The sequence below is a fragment of the Convolutriloba macropyga genome, chromosome 11 (assembly GCF_964194025.1).
Source record: "Convolutriloba macropyga chromosome 11, txConMacr16.3, whole genome shotgun sequence".
Taxonomy (NCBI): Eukaryota; Metazoa; Xenacoelomorpha; order Acoela; family Convolutidae; genus Convolutriloba; species Convolutriloba macropyga.
This window is the reverse complement of record NC_134478.1, coordinates 10,403,702-10,427,459: the sequence shown is the minus strand read 5'-3', so window position 1 is coordinate 10,427,459 and position 23,758 is coordinate 10,403,702. Positions and strand designations below refer to the sequence as shown.

Sequence of the window (23,758 nt, the reverse complement as noted above, 5' to 3'; positions counted from 1 at the left end):
AATTTGTTGTTGATTTTTTGGCTTTAATCAATGTGGTGTTAATCATGTTTTGTGAATCATGTTTGGTGTGATAAACATTCGTCTCTCCGACACATCCCAAACACTCCGCTAAACATCAGCCAATTACAATCACCACACACACACAACCATGCATGCACACACCCAAACACACACACACACACACACACACACACACACACACACACACACGAGCCACGCACCTAAACCAACCGCACCCAAACACAACCCCCAAACACACACAAACACGCGCCACCCACCTACACCAACCACACCCAAACACAACCTCCGATTTAAGTAAAATATTTCAACTGCAGTACATATATGCATACAAAAAAATCTATAAATTCACGTAAAAAGATTCAGCAGGAGATAGTTTTGATCTACCGACCTCTGGGTTATGGCCCAGCGCGCTCCCCCTGCGCCATCCTGCTTTAAATATATATATATATATATATATATATATATATATATATATATACATAAACACTCATATATAGCAACTTGCATACATCATACAAAACTGCATATATGCATATACAACATGCATACACATATACATACATACATACATACATACAAACATACATACATACATACATACATACAGACATACATACATACATACACACATACACAATGATAAAAAAACCCAGAGTTGTACAAGAAAACAAGTTTTTACCTAAGTATGTACAGAATTATGGTCATAATCACTTATGTCCATAAATGCATACATAATTTGTTGAAAACAACAGTAAAACAACTAACCTGTTAGTAGATGTATAAAATCATCAATGATATATCAATTGGAGAGTCATCAGATCATGCCCAAACATGTTCAGGGTCACAAAACTTTCCAAAATAAATTGACCAATCGGAGTGCTTGATTTATTATTCAAGTTGACAACCAATCAGAATTGAAAGATTTATAAACAAAAACTCTAAACGCTCACGTTCAGTAAACAGTAAAAAATGAATACAATAGGAACAAAAGACATCAAGCTCATTCATGAGAAAGTTTTATCACTGAGAGGTAACATAAATTATACACACATATCTTATCGACAATTATATTTCCTAGCTGCTTGTTCTTTGTTAGATCCAGAAGTTGACGGAGAAATCGCACTTAAATTTAGACCCTATGGTGGTTTCATTGGAATTGATAATTCAAGACTAGATCCTTTATTGAAACGGAGCAAAGTGCTACGAGTTCATGCTGCATTACATGACGCCGCTGCATTTATAAAAGATTGCCGAAACAAAGGCCCTGGATATGTTTACGCTTTCCGTTACTCACCAGTAAACAATTGTCTTTTTGGACACCTGAAAGGAATATTATTCATTCTATCAGTGAAAATTTTTCGTTCACAATTGTTTCGTGAATTGGAATGCTAGAAAATTTTGGCAGCAAAACCACAAATATTATTGTCCTCGATCTCGAAGGTTTCAAACTCAAGTCACTTGGATTTATTATAAAAGAACTCAGTTTGTGTTCCAGTTACAACGATACAATATTTTTCAAACCGCCGCTTAAATTCGCTGATTTACCCACACACGAAAGACAAACTGTTATTTGGCTGACCAATAACCTACACGGTCTTGATTGGGACAAAGGTGATATACCTTACTGTGATTTGAAAACAATCTGTCTGAATTTCAGTTTCCGATTCACACGAAAAAATTTTTTTGCCAAAGGCATTGAAAAGTGTGAGCTCCTCAGTAAGCTTTTACAAAAAACTGTTTATAATCTGGAGGATCTAAATTGTCCCCGAATCTCAGAGATAATATCAGACGAACAAGTTCTTTCCTGTTATCATCATTCAAACTTTCGTTCAACAAACGATCAATTATCAAATCACTGCGCGGAACGTAAAGCAAGAATATTTTCACAGTGGACACAAATTGATGCACAGAGAAGACACGGCCACCTTAACAACTTATCTGTCAGACAACTTGAAGATATTCACTTGCTTGACTCCACTTGACGATCAGCCGATTTTAATAATCAACAGAGTTCAGGATCCCTCTCCACCAATACAGAATAATTTTTCAAGTGATCAACAGAACCGAACGAACTATCTCAACAATAAGCCAAACATAGCACAACAACAGCGTTACAACCCGCTTTATAGCGCAGCAGCAAAACGTTATTTTGCAACCATTACTCTTTCTCCCGACGAGCTAGACAGCTTTAGGGCTTTCCTGCCCGTGATAGATAATTTCTATCACTTCCAACTGTACGTAAAAAATAAACAGAGAGCTCGAGAACATCGGAATCAGTTCAATTATGGCTATGAACAAAACAAACCCAAAGCCTATGCAGTCCCCCAAAGAGCAGCGAATCCCACGTTGGAAGCAATGGGCGGACAAAAAAGTTCCTCAATTTAGATTGAAAAAATCACCACCAGAACGTGAGCTATCACCTAATGAGATGCCGAATGAGTTGCGGTTATATGTCTTGGAGCACCCCGAAGTTGAAAAAGTTTTCAATCAACCATCGTTCGAGGAAAACGACTCATCAACAGTTTGTTATAAACTAGAGATAAAAAGTCATATTAAAGGTTTCAATTTATTTGAGTTCTGGTACATGAAACAGTTGCCCAGTGAATAATTCAAAAAATAAACATTTTATATCATTCTTGTTTCAATTCACTTTTCAATTGATTTTTTTTCTCAAATGAATCAAAGAGACGAGGCTGACGCCGGTATCAGTAATTTAGTATTTGATGTGAACAACAAAGAGAGGCCCCCATGGCGTTGTTGTTCAAATTCAACAGTACCAAGGTCCGAAGTAATATTTTTTGTTCAAGTTAGTATCATTGTCTTAATGATCATTCTTTGCTTCTCTATGCTCTTTCTATTATCAGAAAGCAGTGAAGAGAAATCAATTTGGATTGCTCTCTTATCGAGTTTAGTTGGTTACATTTAACCTAATCCCAAACTATGAACAAAATTATTCTTACACATGACAGGGTATTCATGTCTATTGTAGGACCAAGTGGTTGTGGTAAAACAGAACTCTTATTTCGAATGCTAAAAGGTTCGACTTTTTATCCACGCTTTGAAAAAATTTATTACTTTTACAAAGAGTTCCAACCACTTTTCAAAGATATAAAAAGATATGCAACGAGTTATACCAGGCATTGAGTTTCTAATATACTCAGGCTTTGATATAACAAAAAATCTATCGCATTGTCTACTTATCTATGACGATTCATGTGAAGAAATCTTCAACGATAAAGAATTTGTAAAAATAGCTACCTCAGGACGTCATCGCAAATTACATGTTATATACGTCAAGCATAATTTGTTCCATCAAAGCAAATGGTCCAGAACCATTGATCTGAATACAACACATATAATATTATTCAAGTCGCTTCGTGACATTCAACAAATTGAATATCTTGGAAAACAGTTGAATTGTCTCCAACTGATAAAAGAAGCATACAAACTAGCAACTGCGGAGCCCTTTGGACATTTGATGATTGATCTCGACCCAAAAACCAGTCAGGGTTTACGTTTTTCATCGCAACTAATTGGACCGGATCCTTCTATTTTTTACATTTTGTCCCCTGAAGCAGTCATTACAACAATTAACAATGAAAAAGAAACATTTGCTTATGCTCAAGCAATGGGCAAATAAGAGCAATGAGAACACGGCTCAAATAGAAATATTACATCAGGGCAATTTCATTTGGTTCTTGAGTGACTGTGTGATGAACGTACCCTCTGGAGTTGTACCAATCAATAAAATTGAATTAAAAAAATTCGAGAAACCACTACGTAAATTTGCAGACAGGCGAGTTGAAAAAAGTGAGAGAATCAAAATTTTTCAATCAGATTCTGGAATTCGTCTAATTAAATTGATTGCGTTACCTTGTATTGCTTTTCTGGAGCAAAATGCACACGGAAGAGTTTGTACTAATTCCTCGTCAAATGTATGCGAATGAACAACCTCAAATTGCTCAACTTCTCAACAATAAAAATGTCCGAGAGAAAGCAAAACAAATATCACTGTTGCAAAGAAGCAAGTCTCCACCAGCACCTTCTGCCACGCAACAAGACACGCAACAGCAGACCGATAATATTTTGGAGAATATCAAAGATGAGTTGAATGAGACTAGAGATGACAAAAATGATACAAAAATTTCAACTGAAATCAGGGAGCGAGTTTTGAGAGATATTAAACACCTTGACAGAAAAAAAGTTTGAAAAAGCGAGCATAATATTGGAAAAAATAGAAGAGTCAGAATCTCTATCGCTTGATCAGACATCAAGACTAATGGTTAATAAGTCAAGCACGGGAATTCTTGTCGCCGATTTTCTTTACGATATACAACAAACATCATCTAAGCTTTCACTTGAACATTACAAAGTCCTGACCTTTCTAGATATCAGTTCACAATTAACTTGTAATACATACGCAAAAAAATTTCTTGCATTATCACTAAACGAAAAGTTACAGTTGTTTGAGGATGAACCAGAAAACGAAGAATCAGGAGTCTCGAGAACAGAAGAATCAAAAGCTTCTGGCGACGATGAAGGAAGCTTTGAAGATGCAAAAGACGAAATCCAACCGCCTAGCTCGTGGACAAATTACTTCCTCTCACGTTAAACAATTGAACAAATTATACACAAAAGGTAGTGCAGCTTTGGGTAGCATAGCTAATTTGAAGAAAGCCAGTGGTTTACCAAGATCCAAAGTTGTTCAATACCTTCAGTCGAAAGCCCCATACACAAAATACAGACAATTCAGAAAAACTTTTCCGAGATTAAAAGCTGTTGCATACAGAATAAACGAAATCTGGTCTGTCGATGTGGCGTAAATGGATAAAATTGCCCAACTCAACAACGGAGTCAAATATTTACTGGTGGCTGTTGATGTTTTATTGCGATACCTTAGAGTGCAACCAATGAAGGCTTTATATGCAAAAGACGATGTTGAAGCGTTCAAAAAAATGATCAAACAGAAAAAACCAGAAAGAGTTTGGACAGACAAGGGACCCGAGTTTAAAGGTGAATTCGAAAAATTTTGTGAAAAGAAGGAGATTCATTTATATACAACCGAAAACGAAACCAAGTCGGCGTTTGCTGAGAGGAATATTCGATCGCTCAAAAACATTATTCACAAATACCTGGAGGAAAATTGGACTTGGACTTATATTAAGCAATTGCCCCAGTTTGTAAATACTATAAACAGTCGTGTTAATCGTGTTACCCAACTTGCGCCTAATAAAACATTCAAAAAACATGAACCGTTTCTAATATCCCTAGCATTTAGCACAAAAAAGTACAAGCCAAAATACGAAGAAGGAGACCTGGTTCGGATTGCAAAGCCAGACGAAACATTTAGGAAAGGTTATAAACAAAATTACACAGACGAAGTCTTCACAGTATTCAAGGTTGCCACCCTTAGTCCACCAACATACAACCTTATAGACGCAAACAACGTTATAATTGAAGGTAAATTTTATGAACCAGAATTAGTCCAAGTGAACGTCCTTCCTGTCGAAGACTAAACATGAGTATTAATAAAGAATTTACTATTGATTTGATATCGAATGCATCGATGGGAATTTTTACCAATACTATGGCCAAGTTTCCAAATCAACTCGCCCAACCATTACAGTTAGATGGAGATTGGCAAGTTGCCCTTGCTTCAATATCATTTCTATCAAACATCAACAATATAAACTCAGCCGAAATAGTTGCATATGTCAGTTCTGGCGCTGAACTTGATGCTTCACATAACCGCACTGGAAAACTTCGAAGAATTCGCAAAGGTATATACAACAGTCCAGAAGAGCTTCTGGAAGAAATTTTTCGAATCGCTCAATTGAAAAACTTTGACTATCATTTTGACACTGTAACGCAAAAGTTAGTTTTGAAATTTGGGCCTAACGAAGGTTTGTCATTTGAAGATGAAGAAGTCCCCAGTATTCTTGGTTTTAAAGGAATAAGAGATATTTCGAATCCTGGTTTTATTCACATTGGTTACAAGTCAGAAAAAGCAGGCAACACTTTGAACAGACATGTTGGAGATTTTCCAGATGATATCACTTGCGGATCACAGCTAATATTTGTATACATTGATATAATTGAACATCAAAACGTTGGTGATGTGAGAGCTCCGGTAATAAAAACCATTGAGTCTGAAAGACGTTTGAGAAACGGTAGCATACACACAGTGACACCCATAAGTGACACCCATTCATACACCATAAGTCTTACACAAATTTGGATTACAAGCCAATATTATCAAACAATATTCAAAACATCCAGGTAGAGTTGAGAAACGAAACTGGAAAACTAATTCCTTTTACTGGAACCGGAAAAGTTATAGTCAGTTTAAAATTTCAAAAAATTATTCGATATGGAGGCATACTACAGCAATCAAGCATCTCAATCAATGCCGCATTTTTCCGGACACTACAGACAAAGAGGCAGCGGTTTTGGAGCCCTTGCTGCAGGTATTGGAAGAGTTGCTCTGCCATTAGCACGCAAATTTCTCTGGCCCGCAGCGAAAAAGATTGGGCGTGACTTATTGGTTCAGGGAGCACCAGAGTTAGTAGAAGTTGCAACCAAAAGAAAGTCAGCGAAACAAGCACTGAAAAGTAAAGTAGCCAAAACAGCTCGCAAACAAATAGGTGGATCTCTTCAATCACGTATTGCATCAGGTCGTAAAATAATTAGACGAAAATGACGACAATACACGAGACCTCGCTTAAACCAAAAACGAAAAATCTCAACCAGAAGAATCATTTCTCAAAAACCCCGTCCAAAAAGGAGTCGTCTGGATTTTTTTCTCGCGAGTGAAAAATGCGAACTAATATTGTAATACCATCTGAAGCTACTCACAGTTCTCTAGACTTATTTGAAAAACCACCTTTGCTGGTAACATTTGATCAATCATTCGAGCAAAAACAGGACCGCTTTATTCGCCATCAGGATCATCATTGGAGTTTGAAGTTGTTGGTGATCGCAACAATTTTATTGACTTGCAAAAAATTTACCTGGAGATCAAGTGTCGAATACTTCAAACAGATGGAACGGATTTGCGCTACACAGCTGGTGATGCTAATGCCAGTGATCTTCCATATTTTGCTAATAATATCCTTCATTCACTTTTCGCCGACTGTACTGTTTCTGCAAATGGTATCAAAATTTCAACAGCTAATGGGCACTATGCACATAGAAGTTCAACACAAGTTTCATAGAAACTGAATTCTCTCACGGTACAGACGCAAAAAAAACCTAGCTAAAATGTCAGGGTTACGAGTATGAGGAAAACCCGGGCACTATTCCAACAGCAATATCAGATATAAGAAAAAGAACAGTGCGACAATCCGCACGCATAACGTTATATGGAAAGTTGGCGGCTGATTTCTTTTCATGTGAGAAACATTTGGTTAGTGGAGTTACCTTACGCATTTCAATGAGAAGATCTCAAGATGACTTTGCCGTCATTAGTGAGGACCCCGCGAAACACTACAAGGTTAAAATAGATGAGGCTAATTTATTTGTCAGGAAAATGACGGTATCAGATAATGTTGTAGGTGCAATTGAGAAGACATTATTGAAAACTCCGGCAATTTACCGATACAATGAAGTAATTACCAAAACATTTTTGGCTACAACAGGCCAACAAAGCTGGAAACATGAGGATATTTTCACTAAAGAGCCAATCAGAAGAGTCATTGTTGCATTATGCGTTGGTACAGCATTCATCGGTACCAACACCGCTAATCCATTCCATTATCAAAAATTTGGTTAAAGAGAGATAACCATTTATCGAAATGGTTTTGCCACGGCTGGAACTCCAATGTCAACAACTGACAACAAGAGGTTGTACTACAATTCAATGAGTGCATTAGCTTATGTAGAAAATGGCCATTGAATACCTCTGAGTGAGTTCGCAAACCATTATATAATGGTATTTGATCTGACCAGCACTCAAGGGGCAACTCATGACTTCATTCATCCAGAGCTCACAAATTCATCATTGTCTGTCGAAATCAAGTTCGATGCAGCGTTAGCTCATAACGTTGAAATATTTTTTCTTGGGGAAAAAGCCTCTACGATCTACATTGACTCTGCAAGAAACGCATCTAAAAACGCTCTTCCCATGATCACATACTAATTGACGAAGATCAAATTCATCTTCAAGTGAAAAAGTGTAAGCACCTCAAATTCAAATTCAGAGGGGTTTATGCTGCTGATAATTATCCTCTGAACTTGCAGACCAACACATTTATTATTGTTAATGCATCACGATCCAACTCTATTGGAACCCACTGGGTAGTGCTAGCTAAACGATATGCATACCCAATAATATATTTTGCGGATCCATTGGCTCTACCATTGACTACCTACAAGGATATTTTCAACCGTTTACAACAGTGTGAAGACTTGGAGATAATGATGGATATCATGGAACATAGAAGAGACATTCAGTCTCCACTTCAATCCTCAGACTCCCAGCTTTGTGGTTTATTTTGCATATACATTGTTCATTATTTTTATAGTGAGAAATTTCTATTTATACCTGATGTAAATGAATTAGAGTTGCTAGCTTTTGTAAAACATATAAAGTAAAATTCAATTTAAATTTCAAACAACAACACTTTTTGAATATCAATTTTTACAAAATTGAAAGGTTATGAAAGAGTTTGAGGATTCTCGCACCAAACTCACATGGCCACTAAGCAGAATATCCATTATCTGATAAAGAGTTGAGGAATGTTCACCTAGCATAAGCTGGCAAAATCGCTTTATAGTTACATCAGGGACTGTAGAAGAATGTTTGTTGGCCGTAAAAGTACTAATAGATTTCGCTGTTGTCTCACTCAAAGGTGCTGGAAGTTGTTTCTGGTTCTTGGTAACTGAAGAAGAAGTTGATTTTGAAAGGTACTCAACAGCAACATGTAGTCGTGAAATTATTGCACCGCGTTTAACAAAGTCTTTTTGCGTAGGCTGAATAAGTAATTTGAAACAGTTAACGAGACACGGTATCACCGCAGGTACATAAAGAGAATCGAATAAATTATCATCCTGTGAACCAAATTCATACATAACATGATAATGATTGGAGCCAAATGTACAACATTCGATAACTGTTGCAGATGAATGATAACCATATGCATAATTTTCAACTGTTGTGTGTTCAAGTTTTGGTTCCGTCTCACAAATATTGTACTTGAAACTTTTTTGAAATTTCTTGAAATATTCGGGACTGTTCTCATACATTGCCTCAACCATAACGAACAAAAAAGAAAAAGCTAATGAACTAACTATGAATGCATAAACAATGACAGGAAGCAAAAGGTTTAATATAAATTATTCCGATTCCTCATTGACTATTACAGATGTTTTTGGTATCTTCTTTTGCGCTGAGTCGGTGTTTTGCCAGCCCGTTTTGCTGGACGCTTCGAGTCATCAGTTGAATCCGGTTTTAGAAGTGAGTCGATCAAGCCAACTGGTTGATCAAGCATTTGTTCTAGTTTTTCTATGTTCTGACATATCAACCGAAACTCAGGCGCCGAAAGTGTAATTTTTTGATTGAAATCCCAGTCGACCTGTTCACTATCACGTTTGAACAATTTCAAGGATAAATAGGTGCCAGTGGTATGATAATTCTTAACAGCAGCCCTAACAAGCCGTTGTTTATTGAGCAAGAGATCCAAATGAAAGTCACTGTACTCAGCATCCTTCGACAAAACATTACCCATAATGTTGCATATATTGAGACAAACTGTATCAAAGTAATCTGAAATGATGAATGACTAATAAGTTACTGTTTATTGGAATGTAAACAATTTCAAACCCCATGCCAACATTTCTAGACAAGATAACAGCTGAGCGAACAAACCCACCCACCCTAGCGTGTAAACAAATTTATACTCCTCTATATCAGCTATGACGTTTATACGAAATATAAAATTCAAAAGATCGGAAAAAATATACCCTGCTGAATCAAGACCCATTCAATGTCACAATTGTCCAAGGCAATTTAAAAATTTCCATTCACTAATGCAACATCGCCGGGCCAAGCATTATAAAGGCCATAGCGGAAAACAGTTTTACAAGTCCCGACCTTTAAACCTAAAAACTGACAAATTTTCATTAGCAATGGATAAATTAGCTCGCCTCCTCGAGTCTATCTATATTTCCCGAGAGCACCCCAATTCAACTTAGGTCAATATGACATAATTCTATTTATATACATGACGGAATAATGATGAAATGATTAAGTCAAATAAACAAATCGGTCTGCAACAATTTTTTCAATCTTTCCGCCATTGTTCTCTCTTGTTGTTCAATATAAGTTTTGTGAAAATTCTTTAGTTCTTTGGCTCCTTATTACATTACTGCAAGTCTTTTGTTACTTAACCTTCTTCTAGAATTTGCTTTCATCCTGCTTTTCCATTCAGTTCCATACCATATAAAAACAAGTTTTCATTTCTCTTGTTCTCAGAATTGGTTTTAGACTCTGCTGTTAAGTCTTCATAAAACTTTCCTTCGAAAGAAAACTGTTTGCTTTGTTACCGCTTATATCCGGAAAATCAGAAAAAAACATCTCAATTGTTTATCCATCACCTGCAATATGGCTGCTGAATATTTAGAAATTGGAAAAACAAGTGAGCGAGGTACTAGAACCCTTGTGCGAATGTGTCGCAACTTCAAAAATATTGTCCTTGTGAAGGAAAGCTTTGATGACAAGACTCAATTATGGCACACAAAAAACAGCATTTTTGTTCCAGTTAATTACATTGAACCAATACTTGAATACACAAAACAAAACGATTTATTTCATCTTACAAAAACGCCAGAAAAATCACCAAGACAAGAAGAGTCTCCATATGCTCATCGATATTATGGATGTATTACTCCCATTCAAACAAAAAAGCAGGATGTCAAAAAATTGACAAAGCGAACAAGAAAACTTTTTGCAGACTACGATCATGAGTGCATTGAAATTTGGGAAAATCAACTAGGACAGCTAGAAGAAGTTGAGCAGATATCAGATTTTTGGAGTTTCGATCAATCTCAATCGCCTAGTGACATGAAAACTCCGGAAAAAAGTCTCCCTTTACTTTCCAATAACTTTTCGGATGACGTTAGCATCGAGGAAACTCCTCCGTTAAATCAGTGTTACGCTCCAGTCAAGAAGGTGATCAAGTTATCTCGGCTCTAAACAAAACAAACTTTCGTCAAACTCATTGTACATATTGAACTTTTTATTTTTGGCTGATTACTGTGTTTCAACGTATGAACTTTGTGTTTACTTCTTTAAACTAGTTCTTAATTTAATTTTCACTAATGATTCATCTCAGCATCAAACATAACATGAATGTTTGGAAGAAGGAATTAAGCGTTGCAGAAAAATTCACAAACATTGAACAAACAAGTGGATGAAAGATTGTATTAAACAAATAAACAAAAGTAAAAAGGGTAGAATTAAAACCAGCTGAAGCTTGGGTATTTTCATATCATGACAAAAAATCAGTAAACAATTTTCAGCAGATACTAGTACGCGATACTAGTGATAAAACAAAACTGGGGTAAACAAATAACCCCGCAGACTGACCTACCTGCACTGAGCAAACAAAAAGCAGGAAAGCAGGTAAACAGTTGAATCTCTGTTATTGGCACAACGGTCTGCGAGACTAGAGGCCCACTGTTTGCTCAGAAGTAGCTTTCAGTTGCAAATGTAAACAAAACGTTTGCCGAGCAGTAGCTTTCAGTTGCAAAAGTAAATAAACAATACGCGCACTCTGATTGGGTTAGAGAGTTGTGAAAATGTGTGACAACCCAATGCTCGATTTTGTCATTTGCTTTTTGCCTTAACTTTACAAACACACGACAACTATTTTCTTTAGCTTCTGATTCAAATATCTTAAATCTTTTGAAAAGTCAGGCATTGTCCCAAAATTTTTAGCCTTTGGCTAGTTTTCTTTCCTTGTTCCACAAACGTCTAAATTTGAACTAACGAAAATGAATAGTGTCGATTGTAAAATCTGTCATCTAACACTCTCGGATAAGCGCAACCGGATAAAGATTCGACGAAAACGCCTGAAAAGCAGCTTCCCTTACTGTCGAACAATTTTTCTGATGAAGAAGAGACTCCACCTCTAAGCAATTGTTATGCTCCATCGAAGAAGGTAATCAAACTGTCTCGCCTATGAAAAAAATGTTACTTGCTCTACATTCTGTTGTTTTAATGTTGTTTTAATTTTGTATCGCTTTAAAATTAATTATTTCTCATGTATGCTTTTCATTGATCAAGTTCGAAGATGATCTTTAACCAATTACGAGAAAGCGATGACAGCAAACCTTTTAAAATACACATCACGATAACTTTGCTAGCCAACACAAATTGTTTCAAGTAAACATTTGATTTGACTTTTGTTGGAAATTCTTTTAATCTGGCAATCAATAATTTATCAATAAGATTCTATTTTCTTTAACAATAAGGTTTTCAAATAGCGGAAATACTATGTTGATTAAACGAACGCTAAAACTTATCGCTTTATCTCTTGTCTAATTAACAATAATTTGGCAAACATGAGAACCGTTTTATTATTGACATAAAGTCTTAGCAACAATTTTAGTTTCGTTGTGTATGTAGAGCAAAGAAAACTGAGTCAATAAACAAATTGTAAACAAAACCACTTTCCAAAAGAATGACTCAACAGGAAATTGTAAATTGTGCTATACACAATTTTGCATTTGCCTTTTGCGTATTCACTCGTATTAGTTTGTTTTAATTCCCTCAATTTCGGCTTGCTTTAAAACATAAATTTAGAAACTTTTACTCTAACATATTAAACGTTGTTTTAATGTCCTGCGCATTTTACTGACCAAACACGACGCACTAGCGGATTTTTTTTATATCACAACTCAATTTAATTTTGAAACTAAGGAATATCAATGAGTACCGAAACTTGTACTATTTGCAACAAAAAACTTTCGGACAAGCGTAGTCTCAGACGTCACAAAAAAACAGTCCATAAACAGTACAAAGAAAATAATTCCTTTGTATGCCATGAATCTGGTTATGAAAGAAGTGGGGTTATTGAAATGGAAAATCACATGAGAGAAAAGCATCTCTCATTCAGACCCCGATATTGTCTTTATTGCAATAAACTTTTTGTTGGTGACTCTTCCTATGTGCAACACATGAGTAAAGTTCATGGCTTACCAATATGGAACTCGGACGCAAAAATTGACACATCAGGTGAAAATTTTGCCACTGAGAAGGCTTTTGGTGGTGTTCTTAAAATATATGACATTTCGGTGGACAATAATGATATTGATTTGCTCAGCTTCATGCGCGGTAAACAAAACGAAATTGACAATGTCATTCGATTGAACACCCAAACTCAACCACAAAAAGTTCAATTCTGTGCAACTGTAGAGCTTACAAAACCAGTGGATGAAGAAACTTCACAAGCTGCAGTTGAACATATAACAATCTTTGCAAATTCGAAAGCGCAAAGGGTCGAGTTTCCTGGATTAAATAACGAATGTTTCTCTGAAATGACCGAGCAAATGATAATAGCGTTGAACAATTTTTCATCACATGGTAGCGGTTGGTAGTTAAACCAAATCGAAAAGGTTGAAATGCGGCTTACGAAAACGAAACAAATCCGAGCATCCTCGAAGTAAATTTTGCTACCGAGTATTCAAAAACACCAAGACAAGAAATGGTTTTGTCACAGAAAAATTACGATCATCACAGTAGAGAATCGCTAAAATTGCAAAAGTTGCTCAGGAAACGAATAACGGAAGACAAACATATACAAACTCGTTGAAATACTCAAGGTTTAGCAAACACAATAACAAAGAATTACTCTAATTTTGACTTATGTTTCGTTATGTATTGACACTAATTGAAAACCAAGCCTTTGCTTTATTCATTTTTCATGAGGAAGGGTATGGGGTGCAAACTTGCAGTTATAATTTGGTATATGAAAGTGCATACGCACCAAAATTTGCATAAAGATGCTGAAATATTTTACTTATTGACATCTCATTGGCTCTGCCATTTAAAAACAAAAATTAGAGCACTGATGTGTTCACGTTTATTTGCGAAACACACAAACTGATGAACAAGATTGAGCGTGATATATAAAAGTTTATATATTCATATCTTTCAGTTATCAAGGAAGCAATTTATCTCCACCTGCAAGGTTGGTTCGTTCATGTTATTCCTCTTGGCTTTTTGCATATTTTTGTGCATATGTACTTTCATATAACCTAGAATATGACAGTGCTTATGCACAAAATTTGCATAAAGGATAATTTTTAGGTCATTATTGTGGCTATGTAATATACAATTATTTTGCTTGATATGCAGTGATGGGTTTGGCGTGTGGGTTGAAGCTTGGTTGGGTTTTTGTGTGTGTGTGTTGGCTGGGCGTGTGGGTTGGGCATGTGTGTTGGTGGGTTGGACGTGTGTGTTTGTGGGTTGGGGGTGTTGGTTGGGGTGTGGTTGGGTGTTGGTGGGTTGGGCGTGTTGGTTGGGGTGTGGTCGGGTGTTGGTGGGTTGGGCGTGTGGGTTGAAGCTTGGTTGGGTGTTTGTGTGTGTGTGTGTTGGCTGGGCGTGTGGGTTGGGCATGTGTGTTGGTGGGTTGGACGTGTGTGTTCGTGGGTTGGGGGTGTGGGTTGGGGTGTGGTTGGGTGTTGGTGGGTTGGGCGTGTTGATTGGGGTGTGGTCGGGTGTTGGTGGGTTGGGCGTGTTGGTTGGGGTGTGGTTGATGCACAAAACATGATTAACACCGTATCACATCTAATAGAGACAAAAAATCAACAAAGAATTTGAACTCTATTTCTCAAAAAATTTTATAAGTTCATGTCCTCTTATAGGACAAAAATCCGATTTCCAATAAAATCTTTTCTGACCACTTTTATCACTCACAAAACGTGTTTCACAACTATTTGCATTGATTCAAACCAAAAAAACACGAAAAAAATTTTTGACCCCGTTTTTCAAAAATTTTTACAAGTTTTTGTCCCCCCTATAGGGCAAAAATTTCAATTTTTGAACAAATTTTTTCCGACAACTTTTTTTACTCAAAAAACATGTTTCACACAATTTCACATTGATTAAAGCCGAAAAAACGCAAAAAAATTTTTCGACCCCATTTTTCAAAATTTTTTACAAGTTCTGATCTCCTATAGGGTAAAAATTTCATTTTTTGAAAAAATTTTTTCCGACAACTTTTTTTTACTGAAAAAACATGTTTCACACAATTTCACATTGATTAAAGCCGAAAAAACGCAAAAAAATTTTTCGACCTCATTTTTCAAAAATTTTTACAAGTTCTGATCTCCTATAGGGTAAAAACTTCAATTTTTGAAAAAAATTTTCCGACAACTTTTTTTTACTCAAAAAACATGTTTCACACAATTTCACATTGATTAAAGCCGAAAAAACGCAAAAAAATTTTTCGACCCCATTTTTCAAAAACTTTTTACAAGTTCTGATCTCCTATAGGGTAAAAATTTCATTTTTTGAAAAAATTTTTTCCGACAACTTTTTTAATCAAAAAACATGTTTCAAACATTTTTACGTTGATTAAAGCCGAAAAAACGCAAAAAAAATTTTTCGACCCCATTTTTCAAAATTTTTTGCAAGTGTCGACGCCCATTAGCGGTAAATTCTCAAATATGAAAAACTGGATCTGAATACTTTTATCATACACAAAACATGTAATCGCAATGCTAGCAATAGCAGTGCTTAATTTATATCACTGTTCTAAACAAACAAACAGACCCCGCAGCAAACAGACCCCGCAGCAAACAGTTAGTCGTAACAAAAACTGGGTCAAGCTTGTAAACAAATTGAACAAAGTTAAAATCAACCGAAAACTTTTCCATTTTCGGTCAAAAAAGGGGGGGGGGGGCAATTTTTGCAATCTATAAAATTTTTGGAAGTGTCCCACCCCGTAGTAGACGGGAGTTCCAAAAATTTTCCAAGCAATAGCAGTGCTTAATTTATATCACTGTTCTAAACAAACAAACAGACCCCGCAGCAAACAGTTAGTCGTAACAAAAACTGGGTCAAGCTTGTAAACAAATTTAACAAAGTTAAAATCAACCGAAAAGTTTTCCATTTTCGGTCAAGAAGGGGGGGACAATTTTTGCAATCTATAAAATTTTTGGAAGTGTCCCACCCCGTAGTAGACGGGCGTTCCAAAAATTGTCCAAGCAATAGCAGTGCTTAATTTATGTCACTGCTCTAAACAAACAAACAGACCCCGCAGCAAACAGTTAATCGTAACAAAAACTGGGTCAAGCTTGTAAACAAATTGAACAAAGTTAAAATCAACCGAAAAGTTTTCCATTTTTGGTCAAAAAAGGAGGGGGACAGTTTTTGCAACCTATAAAGTGTCCCACCCCGTTGTAGACGGGCGTTCCAAAAATTGTCCAAGCAATAGCAGTGCTTAATTTATATCACTGTTCTAAACAAAAAAACAGACCACGCAGCAAACAGTTAGTCGTAACAAAAACTGGGTCAAGCTTGTAAACAAATTGAACAAAGTTAAAATCAACCGAAAAGTTTTCCATTTTCGGTCAAAAAGGGGGGGACAGTTTTTGCAATCTATAAAATTTTTGGAAGTGTCCCACCCCGTAGTAGACGGGCGTTCCAAAAATTGTCCAAGCAATAGCAGTGCTTAATTTATGTCACTGTTCTAAACAAACAAACAGACCCCGCAGCAAACAGTTAGTCGTAACAAAAACTGGGTCAAGCTTGTAAACAAATTGAACAAAGTTAAAATCAACCGAAAAGTTTTCCATTTTTGGTCAAAAAAGGAGGGGGACAATTTTTGCAACCTATAAAGTGTCCCACCCCGTTGTAGACGGGCGTTCCAAAAATTGTCCGAGCAATAGCAGTGCTTAATTTATATCACTGTTCTAAACAAACAAACAGACCCCGCAGCAAACAGTTAGTCGTAACAAAAACTGGGTCAAGCTTGTAAACAAATTGAACAAATTTAAAATCAACCGAAAAGTTTTCCATTTTTGGTCAAAAAAGGAGGGGGACAGTTTTTGCAACCTATAAAGTGTCCCACCCCGTTGTAGACGGGCGTTCCAAAAATTGTCCAAGCAATAGCAGTGCTTAATTTATATCACTGTTCTAAACAAACAAACAGACCCCGCAGCAAACAGTTAGTCGTAACAAAAACTGGGTCAAGCTTGTAAACAAATTGAACAAAGTTAAAATCAACCGAAAAGTTTTCCATTTTTGGTCAAAAAAGGAGAGGGACAATTTTTGCAACCTATAAAGTGTCCCACCCCGTTGTAGATGTGCATTGCAAAAATTGTCCGTCCCCCCCCCCCCCGTTGAGGTTCTAGTCACTTTCCTTTACTACTCTTAAGTAGAACTGGATTTAGTAGGCAACAACAAATTTGAACTTTTCAAAGAAAATACTGATTGTCTAGAAAAGTTTTTAAACTTCAGAAGACGCTAGATTTTTTTTGAAACATGTAAATTACTCAGACTAAAACCCTAAGGTTAGATATCTACATGCTCTAAAATGTTAAATAAATTAATCAGCATTGTTATTAATATAGTAATCTTCAAATTGTGGCTGTTCATTTTCATAGGTAAAAATAGGATTTGAAGGCTCCTATTTGTCTATTAACGGGTACTTTCTTGTGTTGATCGAGCAAAAACTCGGTTAAAACATTTTTAAAGCAAATGAAACGCAAATGAATACAAAAAAGCTCAACTTAATCATTATATTCCGGTTTCTGCATATTGTGAACAAAGGTCAAAATAATTCAAAACCATGCTAAGTAAAGTTGCTGTACTGACCCTTATCGTAAGCCACATCAGAGATCCCGTCAATTTTCCAACACTTTTTATCTTCATTCCACCTCCCAACTTGGATCTCCATCTCCGGAATACACACAGAATCCGGCAGTTTGAAAAGGATCTTCACAGTCGAGTTCTCTTTACTCCCACCAGCACCTCCGGCTACATTTGCCTGGTGTTTGGAAGCGGTTCCACTCTGGCCCCCCATTACTGATTGGGAAACAGAGGCCGCAGTCACTGAATCATTGCCAGGTGCACCTTAAACGATTTCACAAGGGTACAGAAATATTGACCCATAATTCCGTTTTCCCCAATGCCCTAATCGGGTTAAGTTCACGAAGGCGCTTCAAAAGATGTTATTAGAGGGTATTTGAGGACTCTCTAACTTTATATCACCACTGAAATTTAACTTTAATTAAGAGTGAAAAAAAATAACCAATTTTGACACTTTTCGCTTGATTTTTAGTACTAACCTGTCGCCAGTTAAGTTGAGCTGGATAAAATTGTTAATGAGAGATCAATTAAAAAACGAGAGAGCCCAAAATTAAACTGTCAAGCATAAAAAACGCATACGTCTACAATTTTTGCCTCACACTTCGTTGGAGCGCACTTAAATAGTCATAAAGTTGTCTTTTCCATCAGAGCTAGCTCAGATATGCTAGCGCTTCTTTTGGAATGGCGAAGTTAGCTCTGAATGGCAAATTTAGCTCACACAAAACGAGAAGTCAAGCGTGAAAAAGTCACTTGAAAAGTCGAATGGCTGAAAAGTTGAAATATTCTAGAACAAAATGGCATGAAAAAGTCTGCATAAAAAGTTCGAAAATGCTGCAAACTTTGATTGAGAGAAAATGAACACCTGATTTCAAAATGACTCACGTGAACAGAATAAATTCTTTCTTATCAAAAAATTTCTTTATTTTAGTCAGACAAAACTCTTTATTTTAGTCGTGAATGCTACAACGATGTTTTTATTGGATCAATCATTATGTTTGTAGAAATGGAATTTCTATCTTAAGATATCTTAAGAAAATTAAGAAAACTTAAGAAATTATAGCAAAGTAATAACCTTGGGTTATTTGTCATGAGTTTCGAATTAAATTATAATAAAAGAATAATAGCTAAGTAAGTTAAAACTGTATCAGCGTTTTATTGAACAAATATTGATTTTGATTAGCGATGACAGTTCTGACTTTCTCTAAACTGAACGGATTTAGAACCTTTAATGAAACTTAAGATTTCTCAGCTCAAATAAGAGGTTACTTACCAAATTGGGGGTAAATTAAATTCAACCATGTAATTTTTTGGGACTCTTTTCGCATAAGATTAGATTATTAAAAAAAATCGGACTTAATTATATCTCTATTATTTACTTTTGCGGAGTATATATACCGCTTGATTTTTGTAGATTTTCAGAGCTTCTTTTCAATTTAATTTTGTAAGTGAAGTCTCTCCTTTCTGTTGGTAAGGCAGAGAGTTCGTAGTTAGATTTCGGCTTGTTCTTGATATAATCTTCTCAGTAGGCATAAGTACTAGAAGTTAGGTGGTGTAAGCTAACTTTTTCTAAGTATAGGATTGTGCCCGTTTATCTTTATAAGTTAGTTAAGGCAGAAGGTCTTTAAGAGAATTAAAGTCGCCTAGAGGGCTAACTTAGAGAAAAACAAGTCTTATGAATTATTTTCAAAACTTGTTGGAATTTAGAGGCTAAGGCCCCCGAGCCACCTCAGCTGAATCTTAAATTCTACAATGTACTGCAATAACACTGTAAAACAATACGATTTTTTTGCTTCCAACCAACTTTTCTTGGGTTGGACCCTTGCTGAGAAATCCTTAATAGCGATTAATTTCGGGAAAATTTTTGCAAATAACTCTTTACAAAAACTAACCCTAAAAACTTAACACTCAATAAACTAAGCGGTATAAAAACTGAGCCATCCCAATCAAGGGGTGATCAGCCGTTATATTGAGATAGTAATTTAATCCTGACATTGCTGAAATCTATTTAAACCTTGTCCGACAGAGCTGGCTTCTGCTTCGTTCTGCGGAGGCGGTACTGATTGACCATCAGCACCTCCAATGTTTGATTCTGTTGGACCCCCTCCCACTGCTGACGTCATATCTGGACTCATGGATCCCCCGGCTGCACCGGCACCTTGTCCCGTCTGACTGGCCTGAATGTCCATCTCAGTGTAGTCTTTGAAGTCAATACGCTGAAGCTTCTTAGCAACAACTGAAATAATTCCATTGTTTAAAACAGGCAACGTAGCCGACTGAGTAGTCACAAAAAACGCATTAATTCTACCAAAAAAATGCATTAGATGGTATTTTTGACCCATTGGTTTATTTCAGCCCGGGTAAACGTAACCAACAACGTAGCGAACTGTACTCAAGGAGCTGAGCGGTGTCTAGTGGGATCTTTGCTCTTTACGAGTCTAGTGGGGCGTACTCCCCTGGGCGCGTTCAACCTTGGGGTGCTTTTCTCTATTATTAAAAACTGGGTGGGTTTTTCGGAAGCCCTCGCGGCTTCACCCACCTTGCTTCATGATCCACCCGTTGGCAGTGATGGGTTGTGGAGGCACGGATAAAAGGTCAATGTACAATACTCCATAGATGGGAGCCCACTGGTGCAGATTGATCACTGTATCATCACCTGCGTATGGATCTACAGGTGGAACATCCTCTTCCTCAGCATCCGTCCCAGATTTCATGTCTGGCTTACCTTCGCCATCTGTAAAGCACAAGAATTACGTGTTACAAGAGTTTGAATTATACAACGTTTGAGGTTTAGCTAATCAGATAACAAAACCGCGTGTTCAGATCAGCTATATTTTTGTGGGATCTTTTCCATTATAGCCCCCCACACGAAATTATAGCCCCCCATTGTGGTATAATTACAATGATTGGAGGACTATAGGTTATCTGATCAATAAGGTTTGGGGCGGGACTATAATGGGAAAGAACCTCTTTGTGCCCTCGCAAAAAATTTCGACGAAAACAATATCGAACCAGTTATGTATTACATTCAGTGCGGACGTACCGCTTAAAAACATAACCGACTAAACGTCGGAAGAATTGCTCTCGAACGACAAGTGGGAGCTCTAATAAATTGCAGCCTGCTTTAGTCGGGGGGGGGGGGAAGGGGGGAGCCTAAATGCGACTAAAAAGTTCAATAGTGGGCTTCAAATAACCACATTAGAGGTTAACATATACCACTATTAAGATTTAAAGTAAAAAATGGCACTAATTTCGGCGAACTTTTCATTTGACTTTTAGTATTGAATTGCCGCCAATTGAATTCAGCTACTTGAAATTGTGATTGAGAGAGAACTAGAAGGCCCGCAAAAGCATCACAAGAAAGTCAATTAAAAGAATAGGTTTAAAATTGAGATTTTTTTGGTACCACCTCGGGCTCTAACCCATGCCCCTCGTCCAACAGCCATAGGTATGTTACGTTACCGATGTGCTCGGTTTATATTACCCCAAGTACCACCAATTTTTTGGTCAAAGATTTAATTGGCTTTGCTATCTTGCATATTTAAGGAGCGCATGTTAAGCTGCATCTTTAAGGTGCGGTAAAACATGCGAAGGTGAGGAGCTACAAAATGCAAAAGACAAAAGATAGAAAAGAGAGAGAAAAATGGTACAGCAGAAAAAATAAGAGGGAAAAGGAAGGCAAAAAAACAGGAAAGACAAAAAACAAAAGAGTGAAAGAGATAAAACAAAGAAAAAACGAAAAAAAAACACAAGACAGAGAAAACAATGACAGAAAAAAGTCAGAAAAACAGAAGCGAAAAGAAAGTGAGAAAAAGTGAGAAAACAAAGTGCGAAAATAAAGAGAGAAAAGAAAGCGAGAAAAGAAAGTGAAACTAAATTGAGGAAAAAGCGAGAAAATAAATTGAGAAATTAAATTAGAAAAGAAAGTGAAAAAAGAAAAAAGTGAAAAAGGAAAATGAGAAAAAGTGAGAAAACAAAGAGAAAAGAAAGAAAGAAAAGAAAATTTGAAGAAAGCGAGAAAAAAAATTGAAAAAAAAGTGAGAAAGAAAGAGAGAGGTGAAAGTTAGAAAGAAATTGAAAAAAGAAAGCGAGAAAGAAAAGGAGAGAAAGTGAGAAAAGAAAGCTAGAAGAAACCCAGAAAGGAAAGAGAAAAAAGAAAGCGAGAAAGGAGAGATGAGAAATTGCGCAAAGAAAGTGAAAGAAGAAAGTGAGAAAGCGAGGAAATATAAAGCGAAGAATAGGGAGAAAGCGAGGAAATAAAATGAGAAAAAAAGTGGGAAAGAAGGTGAGAAAAAAACTAAGAATTTAAAACGAGAAAAGCAAGTGAAAAAAATAAATTGAGAGAAGGAAGTGAGAAAAGAAAATAAGGAAAAAAAGTGAGAAACAAAAGTGAGAGAAGAGAGAAACGAAAGTGAAAAGAAAGCAAGAAAAAAGAGAGAAAAGAAAGAGGAAAGAAAGTGAGAAAAAAGTTAGAAAATAAAGTGAGAAGAAAGTGAGAGAGGAAATTGAGGAAAGAAAGTGAGCAAAAAAAGTGATATAAGACAGCTAGAAGAAACCGAGAAAGGAAAGTGAGAAAAGAAAACGAGAAAGGAGAGATAAGAAATTGCGCAAAGAAAGTGAGAAAGGAAAGTGAGAAAAATTAAAAAGTGAGGAGAGAAAGTGATAAAAGATAGGGAGAAAGCGAGGAAATAAAATGAGGAAAAAAGTGAGAAAAGAAGGTGAGAAAAAAACTAAGAATTTAAAACGAGAAAAGCAAGTGAAAAAAAAATTCAGAAAAGAAAGTGAAAAAAGAAAACAAGGAAAAAAAGTGAGAAACGAAAGTGAGAGAAGAGAGAAAAGAAAGTGAAAAGAAAGCGAGAAAAAAGTGATAAAAAAAGTGAGAAAAGAAAGAGAAAAGAAAGAGGAAAGAAAGTGAGAAAAGAAAGTAAGAAAATAAAGTGAGAAGAAAGTGAGAGAAGAAATTGAAGAAATAAAGTGAGAGAAGAAAGTGAGATAAGAAAGTTAAAAGAAATCGAGAAAGGAAAGTGAAAAAAGAAAGCGAGAAAGCAAAGAAAGCGAGACATTGCGAAAAGAAAGTGAGAGAAGAAAAAGTGAGCAAAGAAAGTTGGAAACAAATGAAGAAGTGAGAAAAGAAAGCCATAGAACACACGCACATGTGTAGATATGAGCGCTGTTAACCATTGCGCATCACAGGCAAAAGAAATGCATGCAAAATGCTAGGCTGCATGTTTAAGGACTTTTAAAACATGTGAAGATAGGCGCTTAAACATGGTGGTATAGCATTCGAGTTAGAATTATTATATACATTTTGGATCACGCGAAACGCAACAAGGGCGTAGAAGTCACTCGAAAAGTCAAAATTGTCAAGCAAAAATTTTGCATAAAAAAGACACACACGTTTACAATAATTGCTATGAACTTCGTTCACGAGCAATTAAACAATCTATACAAGCATTGTTTAAGATGCAGGTTGAAATTTACTAGAAGGTGTAAGTTAAGTTACGTATACACACACCTAGTGCAGTCGGGCCTTTCATTGTTGACATCAACATTGCTGCCCGATAGGTTTGTTGCCTACTAATATGCGAACTAATTTGGACCTCTGCCCAATACTGATGCTCCATTACAGGAAAAATGAGAAAATTTTAAAACTGAAAACTGATTACTTTACCGTAAACAATTTTAATGATTTTCAATTTAATCAACCAAATAATAAAGTTCCTAAGGACGTCATTTTTGCAATTGATGCTGTAAACATAATTGATTAAATTTGAACGGCTAAATTCGGAAAAAGTGCTATCAGCCCAGAACTAATTTTGCCTTATTGGCCAGCATTAAGCCAGAAACTTGCAAAACTGTGTATAACTATGTAAAACTAAGAAGCTATGTAAAACTGGGCCTATGTTCGCTCATTGTATATAGGAA

General features: G+C 36.3%; 1 protein-coding gene across 4 annotated transcripts in view; it reads right to left on the bottom strand.

Moving 5' to 3' along the window:
- Positions 1-23,758, bottom strand: part of LOC142349591 (dynein axonemal intermediate chain 7 homolog) — a 149,006-nt gene that overhangs the window by 14,247 nt on the left and 111,001 nt on the right. For all 4 annotated transcript variants that reach the window (XM_075401271.1, XM_075401268.1, XM_075401269.1 and 1 more), the window contains 3 exons: positions 20,373-20,567; positions 19,848-20,069; positions 17,843-18,100 (listed from right to left, as the gene is read on the bottom strand). In XM_075401271.1, coding sequence (XP_075257386.1) covers positions 17,843-18,100; positions 19,848-20,069; positions 20,373-20,567 — 675 coding nt within the window. The remainder of the gene's footprint in view (positions 1-17,842; positions 18,101-19,847; positions 20,070-20,372; positions 20,568-23,758) is intronic.